At 47.8% G+C, this 27327-nt stretch overlaps 1 protein-coding gene across 1 annotated transcript; it reads left to right on the top strand.

Annotated features, from left to right (window-relative positions):
* Window positions 1–3457: 3457 nt before the first annotated feature.
* On the top strand, window positions 3458–8919 carry KRT1 (keratin 1). Its single transcript, XM_049625541.1, has 9 exons — window positions 3458–4066; window positions 4996–5210; window positions 5524–5584; window positions 5990–6085; window positions 6249–6413; window positions 6546–6671; window positions 7239–7459; window positions 7975–8009; window positions 8101–8919. The coding sequence occupies exons 1-9, from the start codon at window positions 3458–3460 to the stop codon at window positions 8439–8441; spliced, it is 1869 nt and encodes a 622-aa protein (XP_049481498.1). The 3' UTR covers window positions 8442–8919.
* The last annotated feature ends 18408 nt before the right edge of the window (window positions 8920–27327 follow it).

Genomic DNA, 27327 nt, shown 5'->3' with positions numbered 1-27327 from the left:
GGCAAAAAAGCTGTAGGCGACAGGGGCAGTGCCTTGACAAGAGGAGGCCTTTGGGGTGAAGGCAGGCACATTCTTGCAGTTTGAGAGGCTTGGCTTGCCAGTTACCAGCTGGAGGCACATCTTTTAACAGAAATAGACCTCACCACCGTGTGGACTTCGGGAGATGTTTGGATGAGAGATGGCTCCTGGCACGTAGTCGGTGCCTGGGGATGTTAGCGCCTCTCTCTTTCATGATGCCTTTACAAATGCAGGACATGCGAGGAAGCCAGGAAGAAGGGTGTGTGGCTCATGCCTGTGTCCCCCACCCCGCATCCTCACCACAGTCCTGGGGCCCTCACAGGGAAGTATGAGTTCGGATGGCTGGCCCCACTGGGATCCCTCAAAAGTGAGCAGGGGGCACAGAATAGGAGTTTGATTCAGAAACTGGAAGATTCTTGGACACATTTTTTTTTTTTTTTTGACTTCTCTGCGTCTGTCTTCTCACTGGTTCGGTCGGCAGGTTAGACGGTGCGGTCTTTGAGTCCCTGCAGATGGGAATATTCTGTGATTCTCTGCACGCTCATGTACTGGAACCAGTTCCACTTGCCTGTCCTTGATCCACCTCTCCAGTTTACAAAATACTTGAACTGAAACCATATGTGTATTTCAGATGTGTGTTTTCCTAGCTGGAAGGTCTAAGCAAGTCACCTAATCTCCCTGGGCCTCAGTTTTCCATTTTGTAAAACGGGTTGAACAGTTTGATTCCTTAGTTCTCAGGGGTCCTGCGTGGGGAGTGTCGTGTAGGCTCTCGGTCAGGCCAAGTGTGTACATGTCAGCCGAAGGTGATTTTTATGCTTCCTTGTTTCTTCTTTTCCGGGTGACCCTCCCTCCTCATGGTAGCAGCTATAGTAAGTTTTGCAGCTCTGTAAATGGTCCACCAACTGTCCGACTGTCCACCTCTTTGCTTTTTCTGTCAGTTTCTCAGTTTGGGGATAGAAGCCTGCGTCCCTGAGAGAGCTGTTGTTGGCTGGCAGAGGTGAGATAATAAACACACATGTACACACACATGTGTGCGTACCCATATGCACACCCCTCCAAACTGCTAGAAGGAATCAATTGTGCAGAGCAACAGGTCTCACAAGGGAGTATGCTGAACTAAAAGCATTTGATTGCCTGTCAGAAGATGATTAGGCAACAGTCATTACCATGCCAAGACTGTCCCAGGTCCCATTATTCGTTGCTAGGAACAAGATCTGAATTACTCATCCCCCAAGAGATGGCTGGCTTAGCAGCCCAAAGATGTTAGTGTTAGGACAGGGTCCTGGACAACTGTGTTACGAAGGCGAGGGGGTGAGAGGGGGATCAGTGGAGGGGTGAGGGGTACTTCTGGAGGAGGGCGTGTACAAAAACCCTGGGAGAAGAGGAGGGGCGGGGCTCAGCGGTGAGGCCTGAACCAGGGAGGGCTGACCAGGGCTATGATGCTTCAGGAGCACAGGGCGACAGGGTGGGATGATCGTCACTGGCCGCCCTTCTCTCGTGTGCCTTGTATCCCCCAGTGGAGACCCCCACACATAAGCGAGCTGCTCAGAGCCAGCTGTTAGCATTGGTTTCCCACGGACTCTTCAGTTCTGCGTTCATGTACAGGTGTGGGGAGCAGGCCCGGCTTCTAAGAAGTCTCAGCAGGAAAGTCTATGTGGGGTTCAGGTCTTTCTGGATCTCAGTGCCACTTCTGTCCATTAATATCTATCAAGTGGTACTCTCCAGAAGGGCCCCTGGTGCTTCCCGGCCAGTCGCCATGCAATTTAGACACTATTACGCCCGATGGAAGCAAAATCTGCCCCCTGAACTCCGTGCCTGCCATCTCCCCTTCTCAGAGTGAGTTGAAGAAACCTTTTCCAGGCAACTGCGCATGTCTGGGACCAAGGATTCAAAGGGATACAATTCAAAGCTTCCTGCCTTTGGACCTCTCTGCGGCACCTGGCTGCTTACGTCGTCTGGCTTTACACACCGTGGGCAGCACACCCCACATTCAGTGCTGTGCTCTCATGCAGGTCGCTGGTTAGGACCTCACACGTTATAACTCAGCATCCTCTGTTCAAATCCCAGCCATGCCACTCACCATCCCTGTAAACTCGAGCTTTGTTGCCTCAGTTTTCTTGTTTTAAAAAGGGGTAGCCTAACAGCCTCTATCTCAGATTTGTGAAAACGAAGTAGGTTACTACATATAAAATATGTAGAACAGCGTCTGGTACATGTCAGGTTTCGATACATCTTAGCTATTATTATTATTATTGTTGCTATTACCACCAGTATTGTCCAGAAACCGTTTTATCTTCTCGGGTCAGGCTTTTCAGACTTGCATCCTGTCTTCCCTGCCAAATCTATATTCATCTGTCCATACCATCTGCTGTGAGGCTCGAAGCCCCTGTGAAGCCTCATGTTCACCCTTTTGCTTTGCAAAATGTACAAAGTAGGTTGGACCTCTTACCCCCCTGCTCTGTAGGCCTTTCCCGCTGGCATTTGCATACCCTAGAAAGCTGAGTTAGCCCCATTTCTATTGTATTCACTGATCCTATGTAAGTCCCAATTCAGCTCAAGAGCTGAATAAAAAAATACTTCAAGGTGATATCACATTACCCACACTTATGTGGACCACAGACCTCTTTGTCCAGAGAGTGTAGTCATGCCCTCCATTTCCACCAGTTTTCTTTTGCTGGTGTCTCTGTCTCCTGTCTTGGCCTGTCTTTGAGGAAAAGGAACAACTGGTAAACTTAGAAGAACCTGTCTTTCCCTCTGGTCCTTCCAGAACACCTACCCATCCATCCTGTTCTCTGCCAGTGTCTCTTCCTTTAATATTAACACACACGTTTGTAAAGCTTCCATTTAATGAAAACACGTTCTTTTACTTTTTCACTTATTAAAGCTTTTGTTCTGTGCCAGGAGATACCACTTGCTGAGCCCTGGGCTCTAGAGAGCAAGCTCAGAAGCAGGCCAGAGAATTCTTCCTCCGATTCAAGAGTGGGGCATTGCACCTGCCGGGCCTGAGGGGACAGTGTGCTTAGCAGCTTATATGGGCAAGGCGAGAATGGGAACATACATATCTTTGTGACAGGAGGTGATGAAATCCTCCCAAGAAACACCAGGAGGCAGATGCAGGGTCCTATTTTCCCAAAGTCACAAGCACTTGAAGAGAGATTTGGTCTGATAAAATGATTGCCACACAGGCGATCTTGCACTCACAGCAATTTTGAGAGCCATCCTGGGAGCTAGGTGTGTATTGTTTATAGCATTGTTGAGGCTCGTAAAAATCTTGTATGGCTGCAGGCAAGCCAAACCCTTGCATGGCTCTGCATCCCGCTGACTTGAGGACCAAGCCCAAATGTGCTCTCTGTATAAAAGGGACAGTCTCTGTGCTTGGGGTAGAGGAGTGTGGGCTCCTTTCCTCTCCTGACTTGGCTCCAACTCTCTCCTAGTCAACATGAGTCGACAGTTTAGCTCTAGGTCTGGGTTCCGGAGTGGAGGGGGCTTTAGCTCTGGCTCTGCTGGAGTGGTCAGCTTCCGGCGCAGGATGACTAGCAGCTCCGTCCGCCATGGTGGGGGAGGTGGTGGGAGATTTTCAGGGGGAAGATGTGGCGGTGGCGGTGGGGGTGCTGGTGGCGGTGGTTTTGGAAGTCGAAGCCTTGTTAACCTTGGTGGCAGTAAAAGCATCTCCATAAGCGTGGCCGGAGGAGGACGTGGTGGTTTTGGTGGTGGTGGCTTTGGGGGTGGTTTTGGCAGTGGAGGTGGTTTCGGTGGAGGTGGTTTTGGTGGCAGTGGTTTCGGTGGAGGTGGTTTTGGTGGCAGTGGTTTCGGTGGAGGTGGTTTCGGTGGAGGTGGTTTTGGTGGAGGTGGTTTCGGTGGAGGTGGTTTTGGTGGAGGGAGTTTTGGGCCTGTCTGCCCCCCCGGTGGCATCCAGGAAGTCACCATCAACCAGAGTCTTCTGCAGCCCCTCAATGTGGAGATTGACCCTGAGATTCAAAAAGTAAAGTCTCGAGAAAGGGAGCAAATCAAGACACTCAACAACCAATTTGCCTCCTTCATTGACAAGGTGAGTTTATCTGCTCAGTGCACTGGGAGAGTTGCTCTTGGTCCATTTGAGATTGGCCTTCTGCCTCAAGTGGCTGTTTGGGTATTTTGTGGACTTGTCTCCTAGGAGATAGGTTATAAGTATTTTTGTGGATGGTTCAAATGACTGTACTCTCTCTTGGACCAAGAGGTCGGTGGTCTACATAGATGTGAGTCAATGTGACACCACCTTGAAATGGTTTTTTATTCAGTCCTTGATCTAAGTTGAGACTTACATATGGTGGACAAAGACAATAGAAATGGGGCTAACTCAGCTTTCCAGGGTGCAAATGAGAATTCTGGAAAGGTCTTCCTAACCTTAAAAAGGGAGTTGAGGGTGAACAGAGTGCACTGTGATGTTGTAGCAGAGAGGATGTAATAAGCCAGTCTCAAACATCTTTTGCTGTCAGAAGGGGAGCTTTGCCTTCTGAAAAATTTACAATGGTACCAGATCAGGGTAGAGGTTTTTTTTTTTTAATTCTTATATTCCAAGTATCCGCTCTGGAAAAACATGTAAACCATGTCTAATTACTGCTTAATCATCAATAATGTCAACTCAAAGTTTCCACAAGAGATTTCAAATTCAAGTTTGGGTTTCTCCACCATCCTTTGGAACATGTGTGTGCTCAGGGACTGCATACCAATGTTTATGGTAATCTACCTTAAAAAAATTGGAAGGTGGACCTTTTAAGTATAATGTATCTATTTCAAAGTGTAGTTGCAGTAATTTTGCATGGGCTTTGCTGTTTGGTATTTGGTCTCCCTCATGGCCAGGAAAACAGAAAGAACAAGTTTTATTTTTCTTTTTTTTTTTTCCAAATGAGGCACAGGTCTTATTGTGTGGTAGTCCATGGCACCCAGGGGCCAGGGGACTCCCTTTCTGCACCAGTGGGTCATGGGGTGTGTTCTTAGGTGAGGTTCCTGGAGCAACAGAACCAGGTGCTGCAAACAAAATGGGAGCTGCTGCAGCAGGTTGATACCTCCACGCGGACCCACAGCTTAGAGCCCTACTTTGAGTCCTACATCAGCAGTCTTAGAAATAGAGTGGACCAGCTGAAGAATGACCAGTCTCGGATGGATTCGGAATTGAAGAATATGCAAGACCTGGTGGAAGACTACCGAAACAAGTAAGGAACACTGGCCAGGAAATTCATGACTTTCGTTCTAAGATATTTCCAGAAAGTGGCAAGCTACATACATGAACAGTACGTGCTAATATCTTTTCTTAGGTTAGAGGCCAATTAATTTGGCATTTCCAGAATTCATTTTCTCAGAAGCTGGAAATAGTTTAGCAGTTTTATTGCTCAGAAGAAAGGGATGGCCACACCGTCCTAGGCTACTAGTAAGAGGCCATGATGGGCGATGCCAATTTCAATCCAGGAAGCTGAACTTAGGGTGTCACCTGTGCCAAACATCTGAATACCTCTGATTTCCTTGCAGGTATGAGGATGAGATCAACAAGCGGACAAATGCAGAAAATGAATTTGTGACCATCAAGAAGGTGAGCAAAACTGTAGGACCTCACATCTGAAATAAATAGTAGAAGAAGGTCTCCAATTATTAAGCAGAGGGAAGGCATGATGTGGACAGCCAGGTGATAGGCCTGATGAATAGCCTCTCGGCCACATTATCATGGACCTGGGCTTACCCAGGCACACTTTGCTTCTCCAGCTCTCTCACACTTCATGTAGGAGGGTGGGGGAGGGCAAGTTCTCAGCCACTCAGGCAAGCTCTTCTGTGATTGTGATTCTGAGGGGTGGTGCAGTCTAGGGATTGTGATCCGCCTGGGTAGAAAGGTGTGGAGGAGATTCCAAACACTGGTCCTACTTGGAGAAGCCCCTGACAGCCAGTGAGAGGGACTTGCCCTGGAAAGAACATGATTTCATGATGTCCATTGTTCCTCTAGGATGTGGATGCTGCTTATATGACCAAGGTGGACCTTCAGGCCAAAGTTGACAACTTGCAGCAGGAGATTGATTTCTACAGAGCACTCTATGAAGCAGTAAGTCCTGCTTTCAACATTTACCCAGATGGAGAACTTGGAGCCTGAGCCCATCACTAACCAGGAGAACAAAGATACACCTTCCATCTCCTGACTCCTCCCTCTGTCTAAACTGTTTTCTGTGTTAACACTGTAAGAGCCATTGAACTATTATATCTTGCAGGAGTTGGCCCAGATGCAGACTCATATCAGCGAAACCAATGTCATCCTGTCCATGGACAACAACAGGAACCTGGACCTGGACAGCATCATCTCTGAGGTCAAGGCTCAGTATGAGGAGATTGCCCAGAAGAGCAAGGCCGAGGCTGAGGCGCTCTACCAGACCAAGGTGAATAAACTGAATGTCTAGCCAGTTGTCCTGAAATGTCTTGTCTTCCTGTCCTGTGTTTTCTCTTATGTGTGTATGCGTGAACCACGGTATGCTCTGCCACATCTAATTGACTTGTTCCACCATCTTTAGTATGAAGAGCTCCAGATCACTGCTGGCAAACACGGGGACAGCCTGAAAAGTACAAAGATGGAGATTTCTGAACTGAATCGGATGGTCCAGAGACTGAGATCTGAGATCGATAGTGTCAAGAAGCAGGTACATGCTCCTTCCTTCTACTTACTGTTCAGCTATATGGAATTGGTGTGGGGTGAGGGTCTCGGGTAACTGGAGGGCACGTTCCTGGTTTTGAATCTTGCAATCCACTCCAAGGTTATATTACTGTCCCTAGTTCCTCTGGTGATTATTCTGGTTTCCACAATGCAGCTACCATGCTGGGTTCTCTTTAGGGAAACTTGTGACAACGACCTAGTAGAGAAATGGATGTGATGGTCGTGAGTGACCTAGCCCCTGATGCACAGACGTGGTGAGTGAGAGGAAAGGCAGTCAGGAGGTTTCAGTGTAGAGAATGTCAGGTCTGTAAGGGGCGGAGAAGCCTCAGCTCAGGGCCAAGAGAGGCTCCTGCATCCCCTTTAAGGGCTTTCAAGGAAGTCAACACGGTGACGTGCTATCCGGAAGCAGTGATGGGTTATCCAGAGCTTGCTGTCATTCTCTTGGACCCAGAGTACCAGCCTCATGGAGATGGACAGTTGGATGTGAGATAAGAAGGCCAGGGTGGGATTAGGTGACAGCAGAGTGTGTAATGTGTGAGCTTTTCTTTCTCAGATCTCTGCGCTGCAGCAATCCATCAGCGATGCCGAGCAGCGTGGTGAGAACGCCCTCAAAGATGCCCAGAACAAGCTGGCTGAGCTGGAGGATGCCCTGCAACAGGCCAAGGAGGACATGGCCCGGCTGCTGCGTGACTACCAGGAACTGCTGAATGTCAAGCTGGCCCTGGATATGGAGATCGCCACCTACAGAACCCTTCTGGAAGGAGAGGAAAGCAGGTGAGGACAGAACCCTGGGTGGCTTGGCCACTTCTTTTGGTGCTTCCTCCCTGGTAGGCTGATTGCTGTTGGACACGCAGCCATGTGACTGCAGCTGGTCCTGGGTATGGGGAAGGGGGAACGCTACAGGGTGCAGGAGGAAAGGCTTGGCTTTGCTTTGGGACCCAGGGTGCCCAACTTCTTTCAGAAGGTTGTGGTATCTCTATGAAGTGCTTTGAGATGGCACAGTTTATTCTCCATCTGGGCTGGCTCAGGTGTCATCTGGCCTAGAAGTCAATGGCACTGTTAACGTTAACCTGCGTTCACGGCAAGACTCTTGTCTACTTTATACGGACATGTCTCCCTGTTTGTGTTTATGCTGGGAAAATGGCAGAGGTTTGGGAGGCCAAGGGGACTGGATCAGGTTTCAGATCAGGTGGATAGGAGGAGCCCCAAATGGGGAGAATCTTGAAGATGGCTGAGAGGGTTTGTGCGGCCGGAGGGTCCTGAGGGATGTTCTTTTCTTTCTCCTACAGGATGTCTGGAGAGTGTTCCCCGAATGTGAGCGTGTGTAAGTACAAGCTGCTTTCTTAGGGGCGCGTGCAGGTTTTGCCCGGTTGGAAAAGGAGTTGGGGTGGTGATAACCGCGTGTCCCTTTGCAGCGGTGAACACCAGCCACACCACCATCAGTGGAGGTGGTGGCCGAGGAGGCGGGGGTTTCGGCTCCGGCGGCGGAGGCGGCGGCTATGGCTCCGGAGGTGGCAGTTACGGCTCTGGAGGTGGCGGCTATGGATCTGGAGGTGGCGGCGGCTTCGGTTCCGGTAGCAGCAGTGGAGGCCACCGAGGCGGCTCTGGAGGGGGCGGCCGGGGTTCCGGCGGGAGCTCTGGAGGCAGTTTCAGTTCGTCTGGAGGCCGGGGATCCAGCTCTGGGGGTACTAAGACCTCTGGTGGCAGTTCCAGCGTGAAGTTTGTTTCCTCCAGCTATTCCAGAGTGATCAGATAAAGAGGTGTCCTCTGTCCTGTTAGTGCTCCCTCTCCATCACTACCAAACACGCTTGGCAAGACCAAGGTCTGTTGCCCCCAGCCTTACTGGAGAAAAGAGCTATCATGAGTTACACTGATTCACCCTAGTTCCCAGGCTCTTTCCTTTCTTCTCTGCTTCCCAAAGAAGTTTTTAGACCAGTGGCAATCTCAGTCCCCCTGGCTATGACCCTGCTGTGTGCTTTGCCTGAGAAACAGTTCAGCAATCACCACTGCACACATTACATTTCAAAGCACCTCCTTAAGTCGGCCAGAGGAGGGCTGGTTAGAACCACGGCTTCTTTGCTGTGCATGGAGCACACGCTCTGGACACTTCCTTAGTATCCTATTTCTTGGAGCAAGCTCTGTGCTGCTTTGGTTTTGTATATAAGGTGTGAGCAAGTTGATTGTCTTTTGTGGAGAGGCCTTAAACTCCCCGCTTCCCTGTATTGCTGCAATAAACCGCATTTGAAATTCTCTCTGAGTCTCAATCTCCTTTGTTCATGGCACTGTCTGTCCTGGATGGGTGCTTTGTGGGAGGGAAAGAAGACCTTAGAGCCACATGGTCTATGGGGGACTTGGGACACATGCAAATGATGGGCAAGATGCAGAGGCCTGTCAGGCACCATTTAACTTTAAGCATTTGACATTTAAACACAATGCGCTCTTTCCCAGAGTGTACATATGTTGTGGAGAAATGGAAGCTTCTGTTCATTTGAGAAGTCTTTCATGGAAAGGGCAGGGAGCAAGCAGTTTGGGAAAGAGGAGTCTGGCATAGAGAAGAGAGGAAAGTATTGCGTGGAAAAGTAATTGTTCATGTGGAACAGTGATGAGGGCGGTGTGGGTAACACAGGGTCAGCAGCTACTATAGCCAGAATGCAGACTTTGGCTAGGTAGCTCAAGAACCAAGAGTGGTGATGGAGAGCCAGATATCCATTTTTCCTCTGTCAGGCCACTGAATCTAAGAGCTCTTTAATCTAAGTTCATTCGTGCACATATAGCTTGTACTCGTAAAGTTGTACAATGGGATAGAATAGTGATCAGAAGCATGGGCATTTGGACTCAGATATGCTTGGAGCTAGATATTACCACCACCATTTACTAGCTCTGTGATAATGTGCAAGTTACAGGTCTCTCTGTACCTCAGTTTTATTATCTCTAAAAAGGAGATAACAATGCCTTCCTTGTGGGAATCATGTAAGGATTGAATGAGATAATGAATGAACATGGTTTAGCACATGGTAAGAACTTGGTGGATGCCATTTTTGATAATAATGCTGCTGTTGTTGATGATCTGGCTATTATAGCATTGCTTGTTGGTCTCTAGATAGCTCAGTAGATGCTTACTCTAAAGACCAATGAACATCAGATTCCCAGGGGTTCTATGACCATGAAAAAGTCAGCCAACTTTCCTGAAGTTCAATTTTCTTAGCTTTCAATTAGGAAAAGTCGTCCTAGCTCCAGTCTCAAGCAGAACTGAGGGGAATAGAGGATAAAAGTCAACAAGAGTCCTATGTAAATACAACTTGATGAGCTCTATCTCTCCTCCCTAATCACTCCTTCACTACAGGTGCTTCCTGTCTGGACTGATGTGAAAGAGAAGCCTTATGGTGGATAAAAATAAGGGCGTTTAAGGGGCAGGCTAAGGAAAATAACCACAGCCTACTGCATGTGTGGATCCTTGGACAAATCACTTGGCCATTCGGAGCTTCAGTTGTCTTATAGGTGAAATGGGGATGAGAATATTTGCTTGGGGACATCAAGAGGATAAAATAAATAGTGTGAAATGCTTTGTGAACTGTGGATATGTTATCCAGAGGTAGTTAAATGAAATTAGAAGGGAGTGACTCAGAAGTAGAAGAAGATAGCAGGCAGTCAAAGCCACCAAGGAGGGAAGTACCTTGGCATGGTCATGGTGGCCCAGTGACAGCTCTGTAGTGACATAGAATTGATTTTGTTAATGTATCCAATTTGAATCTGCTCCTAAGGACTAATATTTGTGAACCAAACACGTAAGTCATGGATGCATGAGCCATAACGTCCATGTATTTGCTTGTTACATTTTCAGAGACTGAAATACCAGAGCCTCCCCATCCTGTTACCAAGATACCTGGGAAATTGAGTTAATCATAATAAGTGGCTTGGTGCTTGTTGATTTAGAGAAATAGGAGTTGAGTGGCTTTGAGATGGTTTACTTTCCTCCAAAGGAAAGAAGACTTCTGGGGCCACCAGATGCAGCACCTGGGAGACCACTGAGTGAATGAACCAGTGAGAGTGTTCTAGTACTCTGGCACACATTTTCTAATTCCTTTATTACATTACAACTTTCTTTAGTTACATTTTACATTGGTAACACCCTTGTTCATCTTGTTTGGACTTGAGTTTTCTTGGCAAGGTCAGACATGAAACAGAGACCCTACAACTTACGGTGAAACTTATCAAAACTTGTAAGATCACCGGACTAAATGAAACCCATGTGTAGGTCAGTATGTAATGGGGAAATAAATTGTATAGTATGAAGTGCCAACGTTCATTAGTACTAGAGAGACAGCAGAGGAAAAATATGGATTCCATTCGGTTCAACAAACAGTTCCTGCACACGTAGTATGTGTCAGGGACAAGGCCAAACACTGGGGAGGCTCTGATGAGTGAGACACGGTTCTTGCTGTCATAGAGCTTAGAGACTTGGGTGATGGGATGTATGCAAATGTGCCATTACAATGCACACAGCCCATGTGCATTGTAATATAAAAGGTATAGAAAGGGTACATATGGGAGTGGTGCATGGCAGGGTTTTAGAGGACAAACAGGAGTTTGTCAGGCAGACAAGACAGACAAAGACATTTAAGGCAGAGAAGGACACTCCAGAGAGAAGAGATAATATGGGTTAAGTGTGGAAGAATGAAATTACATGAAGTATTTGATCATCTGAAGGAACTTGAAGTTGGTGACGAGAAAGGAAGGTGACAAGTTCATCAGATTCACTCAGAAAGGACCGTCCTTGTAGGCATTCAAAGGAATCTGGACTCTAGTTTGTAAGTCAGAAGTTCTCAGGTGGAGTTTTGGACCTATTGACTTATTACAGCCTACTATGTACAGGGACAATGGGAGACAAAGGGGTTGTTTTACTGCTGGCGGAATAAGAATTGAGCATGAGCCACAGTTTGTCTTGTACTTGAACATCCTGTAAGAAATCTGCTCTGCTTGTGAGAGGCCTGCTCATGGAAATGCCATTTTTCCCCCCAGGTATTTGGAGGCTGACACTGCTATGATAGGTGAGAAGGAGCCAGTGAAGGGATTTAATAGGAGACTGGCATGGTCAGATGGGTATTTTAAAGGAATAACTCAGGCCAGATTGGAGGGGACCATACTGGAATAGGAAGACTTGATAGGGAATGATGGCAAAGGTGCAGACAAAAATTCTTACACCTTAAGTTCAGGTCCTTAGAGGTGGGTGGGTGGCCAGAAATAAGGGTGAAGATCTGAATTCCACAGGTAGTTGGGATTCAAATCATCAGGACTTGGTGATGGATTGGTATGTGGGTTGGGGATGGGTGACGCAAAGGGAAGAGTTGAGGATGGCTCCATGGTTCTGGCTTGGGTAATAACAGATAATGTAGCAAGAGGGCTAGTGTGGAGAAATGATGACTTAGGTCTTTTGAGGAGCCTCTACTCTCTCCATGTAATTACTGGGGCTGGAGGTATAAACTGAACTTCATCAAAATTTGAAAGAGTAATCTATGAGAGAACTCAGGAAGAAGGGATAGAGGGAGAATTGTTGAGAACACACAGTAGGAAAGAAAGTAAAAAATATACAGGAGGGGCGCCTGGGTGGCTCAGTCAGTTAAGCGTCTGACTTCGGCTCAGGTCATGATCTCACAGTTGGTGAGTTCAAGCCCCGCATCGGGCTCTGTGCTGACAGCTCAGAGCCTGGAGCCTGCTTCGGATTCTGTGTCTCCCTCTGTCTTTGCTCCTCCCCCGCTCATGCTCTGTCTCTCTCTCTCTACTTTAAAAATAAATTAAAAAAACATTAATATATATATATGTATACATACACACATATATATACATACATATATGTGTGTGTATGTATACATATATTATATATATATGTATGTATGTATATATATATACAGGAGAAGCTTGCTCAAAAGGAGAAAATGTAAAGTCCACGAGAGCAGACATAATTCTTCAGGAGCTGTCTAACCAAGACAGCGAGGTCTCCCAGATCTAGTGATGCCCTCTCAAAATCTTAGACTCCCACATTTCATCCTTGGGTAGGCCCAGTGCTAATTTGATGCTTGGTGCTTATGCAATTAATAATACTCAGAAAGATGGAAATCTATAAGAACAACCATATGATAAAAATTCTCCCATCCCCCACCACTGAGTTCCTTTTCTCTGTGGTAACCATAGTTGCTTAGGCATCTTTCCAAAGGTATGTATGCACACGCAAGCAAAAATATGCATATATATTCATTCTTCTTTCTCAGAGGTCCTGCCACCCCGGCCTCCCTTCAAACACCCAGTAGACTTGATTGTCTCCATTGGGATTTGAACTGCATGTTCTTCAGCATATAAGCCTTCTGGAGGCTGGCTGTGACTTCTGCCTATATACCACAGCATATGAGCCAATTTCAGCATTTTGCCCTTATGTTAAGTTGCCTGCATGCAACTACTCTCCCTGGGTCTAGATTCATATGTCTCACCCCTAGTGTCTCAGCTGGAGGGACAGAATTCTTTCCTTCACTCTTGGGGCTCCCTTTAGGCAATTTTCCTTCCTAGTATGGTCACAGTGTTGTAGAAGTCATTTCAGTGGCCAGTCTTCCTTCCATAACTGGCCAGTTTCTTTCCATAACTGTGTGGCTTGAACATAGCCAAGTCCCTAATAGAGTTCTGAGATTCATCTAACTCTGAAGAAGAATGGCCTTCCCACCGTCTCCCATCCCCACACACTAAGTGCCTCTTCTCCTACAATTCCAGTCCTCAGACAACCATCTAGTGCCCCTGGGGAAACAGCAGAACCCAGTAATTCTGCCTGCAACCTCTCAGGTCCTCACTGAGCTTAGCTCAAGTCTGCCATCTTTACTCCCTTCCCTGGGGAGGGTCTTCACTAGCCTCAGGGGCTGTGCACACGCCTTTGGGAAAGAAAATTCAAAAGATGATCTTGAGCTAGAGCCTATGGCTTTGTATGGAATTTTGGGAACCATAACCTCCCAGACAGTCTTCATTGGAATGGGGACCTTCTGTTGGTCCCTTGGAGGGACTATGAGGAAGTCTCATAACTACTCTGTTCTATCAAAAATGTGTGTGGAAACTTTGACAGGTGCTTTATGGACACTGATAAAAGTTTATTTTGAAAAAGAATATTCTTTCTTTAGGTCAGTTGTTGTAAAGATATCAGTCTCCCCCTTTGTTTTATAACAAAAATTAAAATAATACCCTTTTGCCATAGGCAAAAGGAAAGCATAGATGGTAAACCTTGCAATCACATATAATGAAAACAAATCAACACAGTGACTTGACTGCAATACAAAGGAAACACAAAAAGGAAAAAAGAACTGGTAGCAATATCATCTGTATTTCACTTTGTAACTTCTCAGGCAGGACTGTATTAGAAAACACAAAGATGCATCAGATGTTTGCACTGACAGGTGGAATTGCCAAGTGTTGAACCAGCTACAAATGCAGGTCAAATGCAGGTCTGCTGTACTGGTAATCTAAAGACTATGAGCAGCTTTGCCATATGACCAACACAGTTTTCCTAAAAGGTGAAAATTCCTGTAAGCTTTCTAATGAAAAGAAAATATAGTCTTCTCTTTACACAGCTGTTGCATTCCTCAACTACTCAGTTGTTGAGAACAGAAAACTGAGGAAAACCACTTGGCATGTGTGTGTGATATGGAGTTGGGTTCTGGGCTGAGCCACATAAATGGTGGGGCATTCAAAAGTTGTTCAAGAGGTCTAGCATAATCTGGATTGTGCTCAGGAAATGTCAGTGACAGCCCCCCAAACCACAGTGACAAGCAAAAAATGACTCCACAGATTTCCAAAGGATTTCTAGGGCAGTACTCTTGCTTTAGGATACTTTTTGGCTGGAATATTTTTAGAGCATCCAGGAGAGAATAGGAGGCATGGATATTCAAGTGAACTGTGTGTGTGTGTGTGTGTGTGTGTGTAAGAGTGCATGCATGGGTGCACATGTTGCAGGAGAGGAGTTGTGGAAAATCTCTATCTCCATCTCAGAGATGGACCCCCTGAATTGTGTAACTGTTTCCATTAGTTTCTGTTTAATTTGCAATTAAAGAAACGTACTCCCTTAAAAAAAAGGAGAGAAAGGGGAGAACCAAGAACAGACCCACTAGACTATTCTTCCTAAGGACCAGACAAAGAAAATCAGTAGAGTGTACTGGAGCCGGATGGGAGCGTGATGTCATGGAAATCAAGTCCCTCTTGGAGCACATTTCAAAAAACAGCCAGGAATAGAAGTTAAGAGTGAGCAGAAGATTCCTGGAGGAGCTGCAAGTTGAGAAGAGCCTAGAAATATGGTCAGGATTTGGTCAGGTGAAAGGGGTGAAGCGGGCACTACCAGCCCCTTCTCTTGTGAAGAGGATGCAGCTAATAGGCTGGTGATGGTGGGAGGTCAGAGAAGTGTCTACAAAGTTGCCTCCTGGAGCCACAATGTGCTGGCGTCTTGTGTCAGATGAAAGACAGGGTAAAGATGCCCACAAGACATTTGGGTGGCTCCACCAATTTTTGGTGTTTGTTGGAAGGATGGATACCCAAGCTGCCCTGGGATGCTCTGTGTCACTGTGTTGCCCCTCCCATATCTGCTGGAGGGAATGTGGCACTCCCTGTCATCCATTATCAGAAAAATAGAACAGTCTTAGTCAACTTATGACCTTCCCAGGTGCACCTTGGGTTATTCCCACCCCTCCCTCATGCCCACGCCCAGTTTCCAATCTGTCAATAGGTTCTGTTCTAAGCAGTACAGAGTGTCCTCTGCTGGTACAAAGGCTCCTTTACACATGACGGTGGGACCTGTATTGGTCACCTCAAGGCAATTGTTCCCGGGGACAGTGAGGGTGAAGCTCATGTAATTTGAGTATTATCAGAAAGTTCTTGAGAATGATAAAAAGACTTTTTTTGTTTTTTTGGTTCTGTTCTGTTAGTTGTAAAGACATAAGGAAGCAGCTAAATCCTTCTTGGTACAGAGAGTCTCTGGAAGTGGGAAAAGTTCTCCCTCCCTGCGTGTTGAGCTCAATCCTGAACATTTGGAAAGTCTGAATGACCCCCTGAAAACCTAGTGTGAACTTGAGGGCAAGAACTGGGGCAAAATTAGGACTTAAGAAGGGATCAAGGATGACCAAGGGTGGGCATGATGGTCACTTCCACTGAAGATGGACCGCATCATTGTTGTAAGGAAGAGGGTGAGGCCTGTTCTTGCTTGGCAGTGACAGGGGTCTCTCTGAAGATCTTTCACCCCCATCCAGTTGTCTGATGAAATGTAAAGTTAATCTCCACCAGACGCATATGAGTAGACTGGCCTTTCCTGAGGCTGTGGTACTGCAGGAGAGAGTCAACTGTGAATGGACGCACTTCCATCCTTGAGACCTCCTACCTCCTTCTCCCATAATCTTCCCAAATCTCCCATATTCTTCTTCCTCTCTTTTCCTTCCCCAAGTCTCAGAATCAACTTCCAGATATTTTGACTCATTATTTTAAAAAGTATAAAAGTGTCATCTTGGTTTGAACTGATCAGATAGGTGAGGTGGAGAACATTTTTGTTTGTTCAGTTGAGAAAATGCCGAAATTCGATCCTTGTGTGTCGGTGGTTCATGATGGGTGTACATGAGGCAAGGACTGAGGTGAAACCATCTTTCCCCTCCTCTAGCTACATATAAGTCCTTAATTAATTTCAGTTATTTGGAAGATGAGAAGGGGTGTGGGGAGGGGCAGGCCTCTGGCTTAGGTTTCTGGATCCAGCAACCTACACATTTCTACTCTCCTCATTCCTACTCTATATGCAACAGGGTAGTTGACTAGTCCCTTTTATGACCAGCCTTAAGTTTCACCTGTTGTGAGCACAGTTGATTCCCTTTTGTCCTATGACTGGTGGAGGTGGAAGAACATTCTGGGCAAGTGGAAAACAGAATGTGTTACCTCTGTGCCCCTGAAGAAAGCTTGAGATGTTCCTGCAGTTGAAACCATTCTTAATCAACCTTCTTTACAGGTTGACATTTGAATGTCTTCACTCACACTGTGCTCACTGCTAGGGTGAGCTTGGGATGGAAGAAACTCCCCTAGGCTCCAGGGGATGCTCCCCAGTTTTGGCTGCCTTCTCCTCAATAATCTTCTCTCTTGGTTTGACAATGCATAAACAAGGTTTCCATGGTGAAGACATCAACCTTTGAGGTAAGGCAGTATGGTAGGAGTCTCATGCCACCTCACTGGTACTTGTGACCTGCTACATGTCACCATGGAGAGGTGTGTACCTGGCAGGACCAGGGCAAGAAATGCAGTCCATCCCATTGCAGGACAATCACCAATCTGTGGTGATTGAAGGTCTGATGGAGAGAGCATTGGATGATACTGCCCATGGACCCAACCTATTAGCCTCTGCCCTGGCCATCCACAGAGGTGTGATAGGAAGGAGCAATCAGTCTGGTGCCTTAACAGCCTGGGGGAAGTGTTGCAATGAAAGATGTAACAGCCTGGAAAGGACACAACTCCTGTTTACTTCCTGTGTTCCATAATTGTGGTAATTGAGCGTTGATTGTGGTATTTATTAAGCCCTTGCAGTTGGTTTACCTTTTCTGGCTTGAAATTCCATGCTGTCAGGAGGCAGAGCTGCTGGGCTGGGCTCGTTCCTCCTCTGTCACGCGACCTTGACGAGCCACGGAACTCTGTGTCTTCTTACAAATAGCAGTTGGGGTGGTCTCTAACATGTTTCTGAGTTGCCAATCCAGATATTAGAATGCAGGGGAGAGAATTTCAGAGAGGCAGAGCACCCCTCTCAAATATGCGTGGGGAGCAGACACTAGGCAGAAGAAGGTGGAGTGAGCAGAAGTGGGGCTCACAGAGGGAGGTCTGCCACATTACTCACCTGGTGATCTCAGGCAATTCTCCTACTACCTTATAGGCTCATGTGCTCATGTGTGAAATGGGCATAATAATACCTGCCCGACCTCCTTCAGAAGGAGGCTGTGAAAATGAAATGCCCTCTATGAGGGTGATCTGAAGTGTTACACAAAAGGCACATCATTACCACTGTCCTTCCTGGAGAACGTGCTTGAAGGCGGAGTGGGGCCAGTGCGTAGCCACATAGCTGGGGGTTCCTGGGAAAGGCTCCTCCCTTGGGGAACAAGGCGCAGTCCTGTCCCTCATTCCTCCCCATGGCTTCATTCTTGTGGGTCTTGGAGCATTCAAGAGTCTTCCTTTTAAAAAGTGTGTTATGCTAAGTGAAATAAGCCAGTCAGAGAAAGACCGATACCATATGATTCACACATGTGTAATTTAAGAAACAGAACAGATGAACATAGGAAAAGGGAAAGAAAAAGAAAATAAGATAAAAACAGACAGGGAGGCAAACCAGAGTAGAATCAATGATAGACAATAAACTGAGGGTCGATGGAGGGATGTGCATGGGGAATGGGCTAGGTGGGTGATGGGTATTAAGGAGGGCACTTGTTGGGATGAGCATGGGGTGTCATATATAAATGATGACTCAGCGAATTCTACTCTTGAACCGAATACTACACTATATGTTAACTAACTAGGATTTAAGTAAAATCTTGGAAAGAAAAAGAATGAAATATTCAGGGGGGAAGTTTCATATCCTAGCACCGTTACCTCTAGCTCTGAGAGGCTGGTTCATAACTGAGCAGGGCTGAGCTGACTGCTGCGGGGACCCTACTGGGCAAGGGACAGGAGCTCCAGGGAGCAGGGGGACAGGGAGGTGGGCTTGAGAGCCTCAGGCAGGGGTGCGATGTCGGGTGACAACATGCAGCCTAGGAGGTGATGTTGTTTCTATGTTATTACCACCATGTTGACATTTCCAGACATTGTCTGCAACTTCTGCAGACAATGGAAAAATAGAAACATTTGCTTTCTTCTGGAAATCGTGCCAAGTGCTACGCATATTGTTGCATTTATTTTATTTCAATTATTTCATTTATTTTTGTATCAACTCTCTGAAGTAAATACAGTCATTATGCTTCCTTTACAGATGAGGGACTAGAGGCCATGAAAAGGTAGGTAACACTTTTAAAGTCATGAAACTAGCGGATGGTGGGGCTGGGATTCAACCCAGGCTTGTGACACAAATCCATGTCCTTAACCAGCATGCCACGTGGCCTTTGTGTATTCCAAGGCACAGTGTGAGGGCCATTTATTGTCATAGCTTTTCTCCCACTAAACACAGAATCCCTCAGAATCTTTTCTGTTGGGAGACTGTGGTCACTTTTTCCACTGAGATACTGGAAAAGAGGGCAAGGAGAAGACCAAGGGGGACAGGAAGAGTCCCCAAAGGCCCAGTTCTGGAAGCCTGTGTTTCTGCCACCCAGTGAGAGCAGGGCAGCTCAGCCATGGACCGGGTCTCAGAAGCTCCCTCTCGTACTGCTTCCCCACCAGGAGCCTCACAAAGGTTGATGAGGAGCTGTGCCCTCCCAGTCCTTTGAAGGGGGCCTGGTCTGCCCGAGGAATGGGGGAGGCTGCTTGAGACCCGGGTTCTACTGCTAAAGCCCAGTGAGTTCACCTCCTCTGGCCACTCCCAGCCTCCTCCGTAGCATAGCCGAAATCCCTCCCCTTCGCTGCCTGGGATTGCTCATTGTCCGGCTCCCAAGAGAAGCTGGTGGAGACTGCGCCCCCCTCGCAGGTGGTTGTCTGAGTTTAGGGCAAAGGGAAAGCTTGCTTTTCCACGACCATCAAAGCAGCCCAGATTGCTGGACTACGATATCCTCCAGGTTGCTGCCCGGAAAGCAGTTGCCCTTAGGAGAGCCAGGACACCAGGCCCACACCAAGGTCCGTGGGGGGACAGGGGTTGTAGGAACATTCTGCAAGGGCAAGGGTTAGGAAGGAGCAGGGTAATCCTGGGGGTCAAGCTAAACCCAATCTCCCAGCTGCTGCTCTCGGGAAGAAGGGAAGTGGAAAATACCGGAGAGGGGGTGGTTGGTGAGTAAGAGATAAACCCCAAGGGTGTGGGAGCTATTAAATACTGTGTAGACAGACAGCCTGGCACTTCTTTCAACAGCACTGAGATTAGCAGCGGGACGGGCTCCTCACTCCCTGCTCTCTTGAGGCTCCGCTCTACTCCTCTCAGGGGGGGATTTACCCACTGAGTCACATCCACCCCAGCGGCTGCCCCTGCCGGCCCTCCAGCACCCCAGGACACTCTGTAGCTCCCTGCCTCCCTACAAGTGCTAAGATCCAGTCCCCCAGGGTGGTTGACGACCCCTGTACAGGGCAGGCGGCAACTTCCCCAGATGCGAGCTTGATTTACTCCTCATTCCCTGCCGTCCCTGGAGCAGTGCACAGGGAGTGCTGCTGTGTGACATCTCTGTGCCCAAAGAGAGCAGCTGGAGGGCGTCTGAAACTTGTTCTCAGCGACACCCCTGGTCCTTCCCTGCTGTCTCCTGCAATAACATACCACAGGGGCTGTGAGCTGAATTCACACTCTGGGAAGGGAGGAGAAGGACGCTGAGACTTGTCCTGTCCTTTCTAGCTTGTGACATACCCATTTTCTGGGACACGGGAGGAGGGATGAGACCAGGCCTCTTTCTCACACTCTGTCTGATAATCTATCATGCTCCCTCTCCCCGCAACACCCCTCAGCCCACATCCACACTCCCTCCTCCTCGTTCCTGTCCACCATCTCCACCATCTTGAATGTGAACAGAAACCCTGACCATCTTGACCTGGCAAAGGCCTCTTCCCTGGACCCCCGTGTGCAGCTGGGAAGCAGTGGCCCAACAGAGACGAGCCAGTCGGCACACTTGAGGCAACATCGTGTGCCAAAGCCAGTTCTGGGAGTCAAGGCCCGGGGCAGGCAACAGGAGACACAAAGGCGGGAGATCAATTCAGGACAGCGGTGTGTCAACATATTTGGGTCACGGGCCCCCGGGGGAGACTCTGGGAGAGCTTTACTCCATCTCTTCAGTGAAACTGCACAGCCCCATACGAAGATTTTGTAAGAACACGGTTTTGCAAGAACTGCCCAGAGCCCAGCTATGGTCTCTTTATGGACAGCTCCACAGACTCATGTTTCAGAACCTGGCTCGGGAGTTGTGGGCTGAGACGGGCAACATGGCTTGACCACTTGAGGAAGGGGTGCTACTTATTGCACAGATGTGAGGGTGCACAGGTGCTGAGGGGGAGCAGGCACCCCTGGGGTCAATCAGAAAAAGCTTTCTAGCAGAGGGGGATTCGGAGCAGGGTCTCCTTGGGGGAGGGGAATGTGTGGAGAGGAGCCGGGTGGGTGGCCCTTCCAGACTCTTGGCCCCTTGGTGTCTGGAAAGACTCTGGGAATCCTTGTGGTGAGCAGACAACATGTGTCCTGGGCGCCGGTTCTGTGTCACTATAGCAAACCCTTCCATGCCTCGGTTTCCTCATCTCATACCATACCCTTGGGGAACAGGATGAGGAACAGGAAACACACACACAGGAAAGGACAGACAAGGGAAATATTTAAGGTCCTGCCCAGGAGGCCAAACAAGGTAGACACCTTACTCCTGTGCCCTCCATGGGTCAGTGCCTCCAGCCGCTGTGTCCCCTGCGGAAGCCCTGCTTGGTGACTGCTGCCCTCCTTTCTGCCATCTCTGGGTAGGGTGGCTTGTGCCTGGCTAGCATCCGCATGGCACAGGACAACAGAAAGTGTCACGGGTTTGCTTAGACAACCCTACCACAGCATCCCCATCATAAAATCCTATCATTCCCATCTCTCCTTACCAGAGAAGTGGTATTTCTGCTTAATAGTGAACGGCGTGGAGCTAAGCCTACCGAGAGAAGCATGGACATCATCCTGGTCTTCTGGGGACTTCCACTCTATGGACAGGGAGCCAACTCCATGGATATAGTAAAGGGTCTCCAGAGGACTGGCCTTGAGCAGAGGGCATGGCTGCCTGGGATCCTCCCTGAAAGATGCCCGGGAAACTCTCAGCATATGACCCTCTGGTGTCTACGGGCTGAAATGCTGACTTGGAGAACTGGTGGGGAGGGCGGAGCCCATACAGACTCTCCATCTTCACCTCCTCCTGCAAGGAATTTCACTGAGAAGCCCCATGACATTTCCGTCTCTGGATCTTGCTCTGTGTGGGAGAGATACAGCACAAAAACATGCAAACCCAAGCCAATCCGGGTTTAGACAAATGCCAGAAACAGCAAAGTTATTTCCACCCTAGGGAGGGGAGAGAGTCTGGAGACTTCACATCCCAGGGGCTCCAAATCCTGGCCAGATAGGCGTTACTTAAAATGTTTCTGACTGGCTAATGTGGAGCCCCAGAAGCAAGAGGCAAAGTTCTCTGTTGCTCCCAGTGGTGCTAGTGAACTGTGAGGCCCAAGAGTGGAGATGAATGGAGAAGCAGCAGACCTGGGTTTTAGCTGCTGTGGTCAGCGTCTGGAGAAATGCTATTTCAAAGAGACAATTATTGGGGCTCCTGGGTGGCTCAAGGTGTTGAGCGTCCGACTCTTGATTTCGGCGCAGGTCATGATCCCAGGGTTTGTGAGTTTGAGCCCCGCCATGGGCTCCCCACTGACAGTGCGGAGCCTGCTTGGGATTCTCTCTCTCTCCCTCTCTCTCTCTGCCCCTCCCCTGCTCGTTCTCTCTTTTTCTCAAAAATAAATAAACCTAAAAGATAACAAAGTTCTAGGAGACAACTATTTATTATCAACTCTATTTCTAGGCATCTTTGAAAAACAGAGATACAAGCTTTGGAGGAGCTTATGGCTGGGTACCCAAGATGTAATGAAATCGTGCCTCTCAGATCCTAGCTGCCCAAGCCTGCAGGGGCATCTCAGTTCCTGCCCACTGGCCAAGCTCTCCCTCAGCTGAAACCACACTTGTCTGACCTTCTCCTTCCTCTACGGTTTCCCTCTGTCTGCCTTGCTGCTGCCATTTCCCCCCCTTCCCTCCTGACATTTCTTTATTTTCAGGGAGAAAATAAACAAAATCGGGGTCTGGGTCTGCACGTTTTGCTCTCCAGGTTCTTCCAGGGTCTGCTTCCTCTCCCAGGGCATTACTTCTTCATGTCCGCTCAAAGCACAAGCTGACTTCTGAACTGAAGTGATTCTTCTGGGACTGGTTTTCAATGCCTCCATTTTGCAGATGAGAAAACCAAGGCTCAGAAAGGTGGAGGGCTGCCCCTAGGTTCTAGAGTCAGTCGGTCACAGGGCTGCAAAGAGGATGTAGATCCTCTGACTCCACTTCCAATATTCTTCCCATTTCTGTTGGTTTCCAAGCATCTTAGTCCACAGGAAAGGTAAGCCTGACAAGAGGGGTGACAAGCCAAGGTCACACAGTTACTTACTGGCAGGGGGACTCGACCTTTACAACTAACCATGCTTTTCTCAGTTTATCACAAAGCTTCCTTTATAAAAGTACTGCTAAATAGAAACAAATACACTGACTTTGGATATCTGACACGCTATGGAGAGTGCCTCTAGCTCATAAAATTATAATTCATATCATGAATGTAATGCATCCAGAATGATGGCACTAGTCCTATTAAACATTCACTGTTTAATTAGCAGTGATTTCATTTGCTTTTTTTTTTAAAGTTTAAAAGTTTTTTTTTTTTTTTAGGCTTCACACCTAGTGCAGAGTCTAATGAGGACCCCGAACTCAAGACCCTGAGACTGAGTCAGAAGCTCAACTGACTGAACCACCCAGGCACCCCAAGGTTTAAAAGGTTTTTAAAGAAGAGTTTGAGGGACACCTGGGTGGCTCAGTCGGTTAAGCGTCTGACTTTGGCTCAGGTCATGATCTCCTGGTTCATGGGTTTGAGTCCCGTAGCTCAGAGTCTGGAGCCTGCTTTGCATTCTGTGTCTCCCTCTCTCTCTGTCCCTACCCAACTTGCACATGTGCGCGTGCGCTCTCTCTCTCTCTCTCTCTCAGAAATAAATAAAACATTAAAAAAAATAAAGAAGAGTTTGAAAGGCCCATGATTTTTGACGTGGGAAAAAAAAAAGCTGGCCTGAAAATTTTGAACAATTATCCTTTTTTCTTAATAAAAATTCCTGTGGCTAGCATGTTATCCAGAATCAAGCCCTTTGGCTATTCCTCCCAACTGAGGCATCCCTGAGCCACAGGTCTGAAGGCATCTTAAAGAGCTTTGTTGCTACAACAAGGAGTGGGAATCTCTTGAAATGAGAGGAGATTTGTTTGGTCTTCTACGATTCCATTTGTTTTCATGCTTTTCTCTCTCTCCTTAAAAAAATTTTTTTAAACCCTTATTCGTTTTTTTGAGAGACAGAGAGCGTGAATGGGGGAGGGGCAGAGAGAGAGAGGGAGACACAGAATCCAAAGCAGGCTCCAAGCTCTGAACTGATAGCACAGAGCCCGATGTGGGGCGCGAACCCACGGACTGTGAGATCGTGACCTGAGCTGAAGTCAGATGCTTAACCAACTGAGCCACCAAGGCACTCCTGTCTCTCTCCTTTTTTTGGGGGGCATGTTTCTTCACCTGCCTCCTCTTACCATTATCCCCAGGCAGCCCAACACAGGAAGCCTTGAAAGAAATAAAAGAGGTCACATGGGGGGCAGATTTAAATGATGGGGAAGGGTGGGGGGGGGTGCTGAGGGTGGAAGGAAAGGTGTGGGCTGAAAACTTGGCACAGAGGCACTGCTGAAGAAATGGCAAGTGCCCGGGTAGAGGCACTGAGGGTGACTGATAGCTGTGAATGATAGCAGTGTAATACAGAATTAGCCAGAAGACACCCCAAGAGTGAGGGGTAGGGGAAGAAAGAGGCAGCATTAAATCTGGGGAAGCCTGGAGGCATCTTTGATCTGTGAGGAAGGCTTGAGTGGTATAATTATGACACCCCCATTTTTCTGAAATCACTACCAAGATGGGATGAATATCTGTGATGGCTGTCTTGTCTTTCTATGTTGGGGTGGCTTTATGGTCAATGGGCAAGGGTTAGAATATTGGTGCCAGTATGAGAGGAAAACTTGGTCTGGGAAACAGACTGGAATGAGGAAGGGATGAGGCTGGGAAGGGCAAGAACTTTCCACAAAGACCCATTTTCAGCTCTCTCTGTGTGAGTGAAGGCGTGTTGCAGGTGAGAACATGGAGGCAGAAATGTCGGAGTGATATCGTTAACTAGACCACATGGAAACACTCAGGTCCCTGCCCCAGTGGGTTGTAGGAGCCATGACAGACCGAGTTCATTCAGCTGTGGACCGACCCCATGGAGAACAGAGCAGGGATGTGTAGCTTCCCACTGCCGCAGATCTACTGGAATTAGAAAATTCCCAGGGTGCCTGGGTGGCTCAGTCGGCTGAGCGTCCAACTTTGGCTCAGGTTATGATCTCACGGTTCATGACTTTGAGTCCCGCATCCGGCTCTGTGCTGACAGCTCAGAGCCTGGAGCCTGCTTCTGTGTCTCCCTCTCTCTCTGCCCCTCCTCTGCTTGCGCACTCTCTCTAAAAAATAAATAAACATTAAAAAAATTTAAAAAAAGAAAAGAAAATTCCCACTTAGGAAATTAGAACTCCATGTGACATCTGTGGCTGCAGCAGTGAGAAAGGAAGTGACTTGTTGAGTGTCTGCTGTGTGTCAGGCACGGTGTTGGAGGCTTCATTGCTTGATTGCTGGATTGCTTCGTTGGTTCAACCAACATGTGTCGAGGCCCTGCTGTGTCCTGGGCAGTGTTCCTGCCCTTGTCCCTCTTCTGTTTCTGGGGTCTGTGCTGTTTCTGAGCGGTGGGCACACCCCGATCTCCTGATACGCCGGTTACATAGTATGTTCCAGAGACTCCACATTCCAAATGGAGTCCACACAGCAGAGTGTTGTGAATGCCTGGATGGTCACCAGCCCTGCTTCTCAATTACAACCAGTTTGGCCAGGACACCTTAAAATCAATAGCTGTAGGGTTCTCAGTGAAAAAAAAAAAAAAAAAAAGGAGTCAAAAAACAAAAAACAAGACACATCAGGTAAGAAAGGTGGGCTCCTGGGCTGCAATGGACGACCCTGGGACTAGAGACTGAGTGAGGAGTGTTAAGATAATCATTGACAATGAAGTGCCCCAGGGGAGATACTGAGCAGGTGGCTCCTGTTGGGAGCCTGGAAGTCTCCTGTCCCACCTTCCCTTGGCCCCGGGAGCCACCAGAGAGCTCTCTGGAGCAGCGTCTAGGCACTCTGATGGAGTGTGCCTGGCTTAGCAGCCAGTAAGGGGACCAGGATGAGGCATCCGCTCCTCTTAGAGGTCTCGGCTGCAGGCTGGCCTGTAGATGGCTTGTTTCCGGCCTGTGGGGTTCCTGAACTTTTCGATGTTATTGGTCTCTGTACGGCTGTTAGCCCCTAGAGCACCCTGAACTCAGCAGCAGGGGCTGGAAGAGGAGGGTTTGATGTTTGTTTGTTTTGTTTTTGTTTTTGAAATCCAAACACTTGGTTTCAGCAGCTTGGTTCAGGGATGCTTTGAGTCCTTGGAAGGGGAGACTAACCTGTCTGGCCTCTGGAGGGAAGCCCCTCCCTGATGGAGTCAGAAACCTGAGACAAGGTCCAGGTGGGATCTTTAGGGAACAGGTGCATGGGAGGCAGTGAAGGCTCAAACACTGCGAGCATCACATTCCCATGTCAGGGAAGACTGGCAGTTCCATATCCCAAACCCTAAAATGATTTTTGGGTCCTAGGCTTGTTCTCTGAGTGAGGGGTTGGGGGTATGGGGTAAAGATGAATGTGAGCCTGGCTCTGCCCTGCAGGAGTCCAGGGACATGGCTCATTACAACACAAGAGGACCGCAATAGGCTGTGAGGGAGGTACACAGGCTGCCAAGGGAGTATGGGGCTGGGGGATTCATTTCTACCAGGAGAATCTGACGTCAGCATCCATATGTATGTCTCGCTGGCTGAACAGTTCACATAACACTGGGGTTTGCTTTTCTTCTCCACTGGCCAGCCTAGAGGCTTTTGAAACCTGATGAGGAAAAGCATTTAGGGGTCTGGGCTTGCCAGCAGCTTGTTGAAAGAAGGATTTTGTCCTATAGGATCCCTGTTCTGTTATCAGAGACTCATGACACCAACAGGTTAATATCCTTATGGGACAGTGGGGATCCAGGGTAAATGTTCCCATTTTATTTTTTTAATGTTTATTTATTTATTTATTTATTTAGAGAGAGAAAGCACTCATGTGTGTACAAGCAGGGGAAGGGGAGAGAGAGAGAGAGAAAGAGAGAGAGAGAGAGAGAGAGAGAGAGAGAGAGAATCCCAAGCAGGTATGACTCACTGACAGTGTGGAGCCCATCACGGAGTTCAAACTCATGAACCATGAGATCATGACCTGAGCCAAAATCAGGAGTCAGATGCTTAACTGACAAGCCACCTAAGTGCCCCAATGTTCCCGTTTTATAGGTGAAGAAATTGAAGACCACAGTGGAGGTCAGCAGCAAAATCACAGCCAGAACTAGTCTGAAGTCCCATTTCATTCCCTTAAAAAATGCAGAACATGTTGTCTGGATGAGCATGTTGAGGTAAAGTTTAAAAATATGGAAATAAAATGTTACATAATATTTAAGCACATGGAGATTATGTAAAAGGTAAAGATATGGAAATAAAATGTTATATAACATCTAAGTTGCATTAATTCTACCCTCCCCATCTCAAGAAAAGAGGATGACTCTCCTTCTTCGACTTGCCTTTCAGAAACTGGCAAAAT

This window comes from Panthera uncia, chromosome B4 (genome assembly GCF_023721935.1).
Source record: "Panthera uncia isolate 11264 chromosome B4, Puncia_PCG_1.0, whole genome shotgun sequence".
Lineage (NCBI taxonomy): Eukaryota > Metazoa > Chordata > Mammalia > Carnivora > Felidae > Panthera > Panthera uncia.
This window is presented reverse-complemented; position numbering and strand designations above follow the sequence as displayed.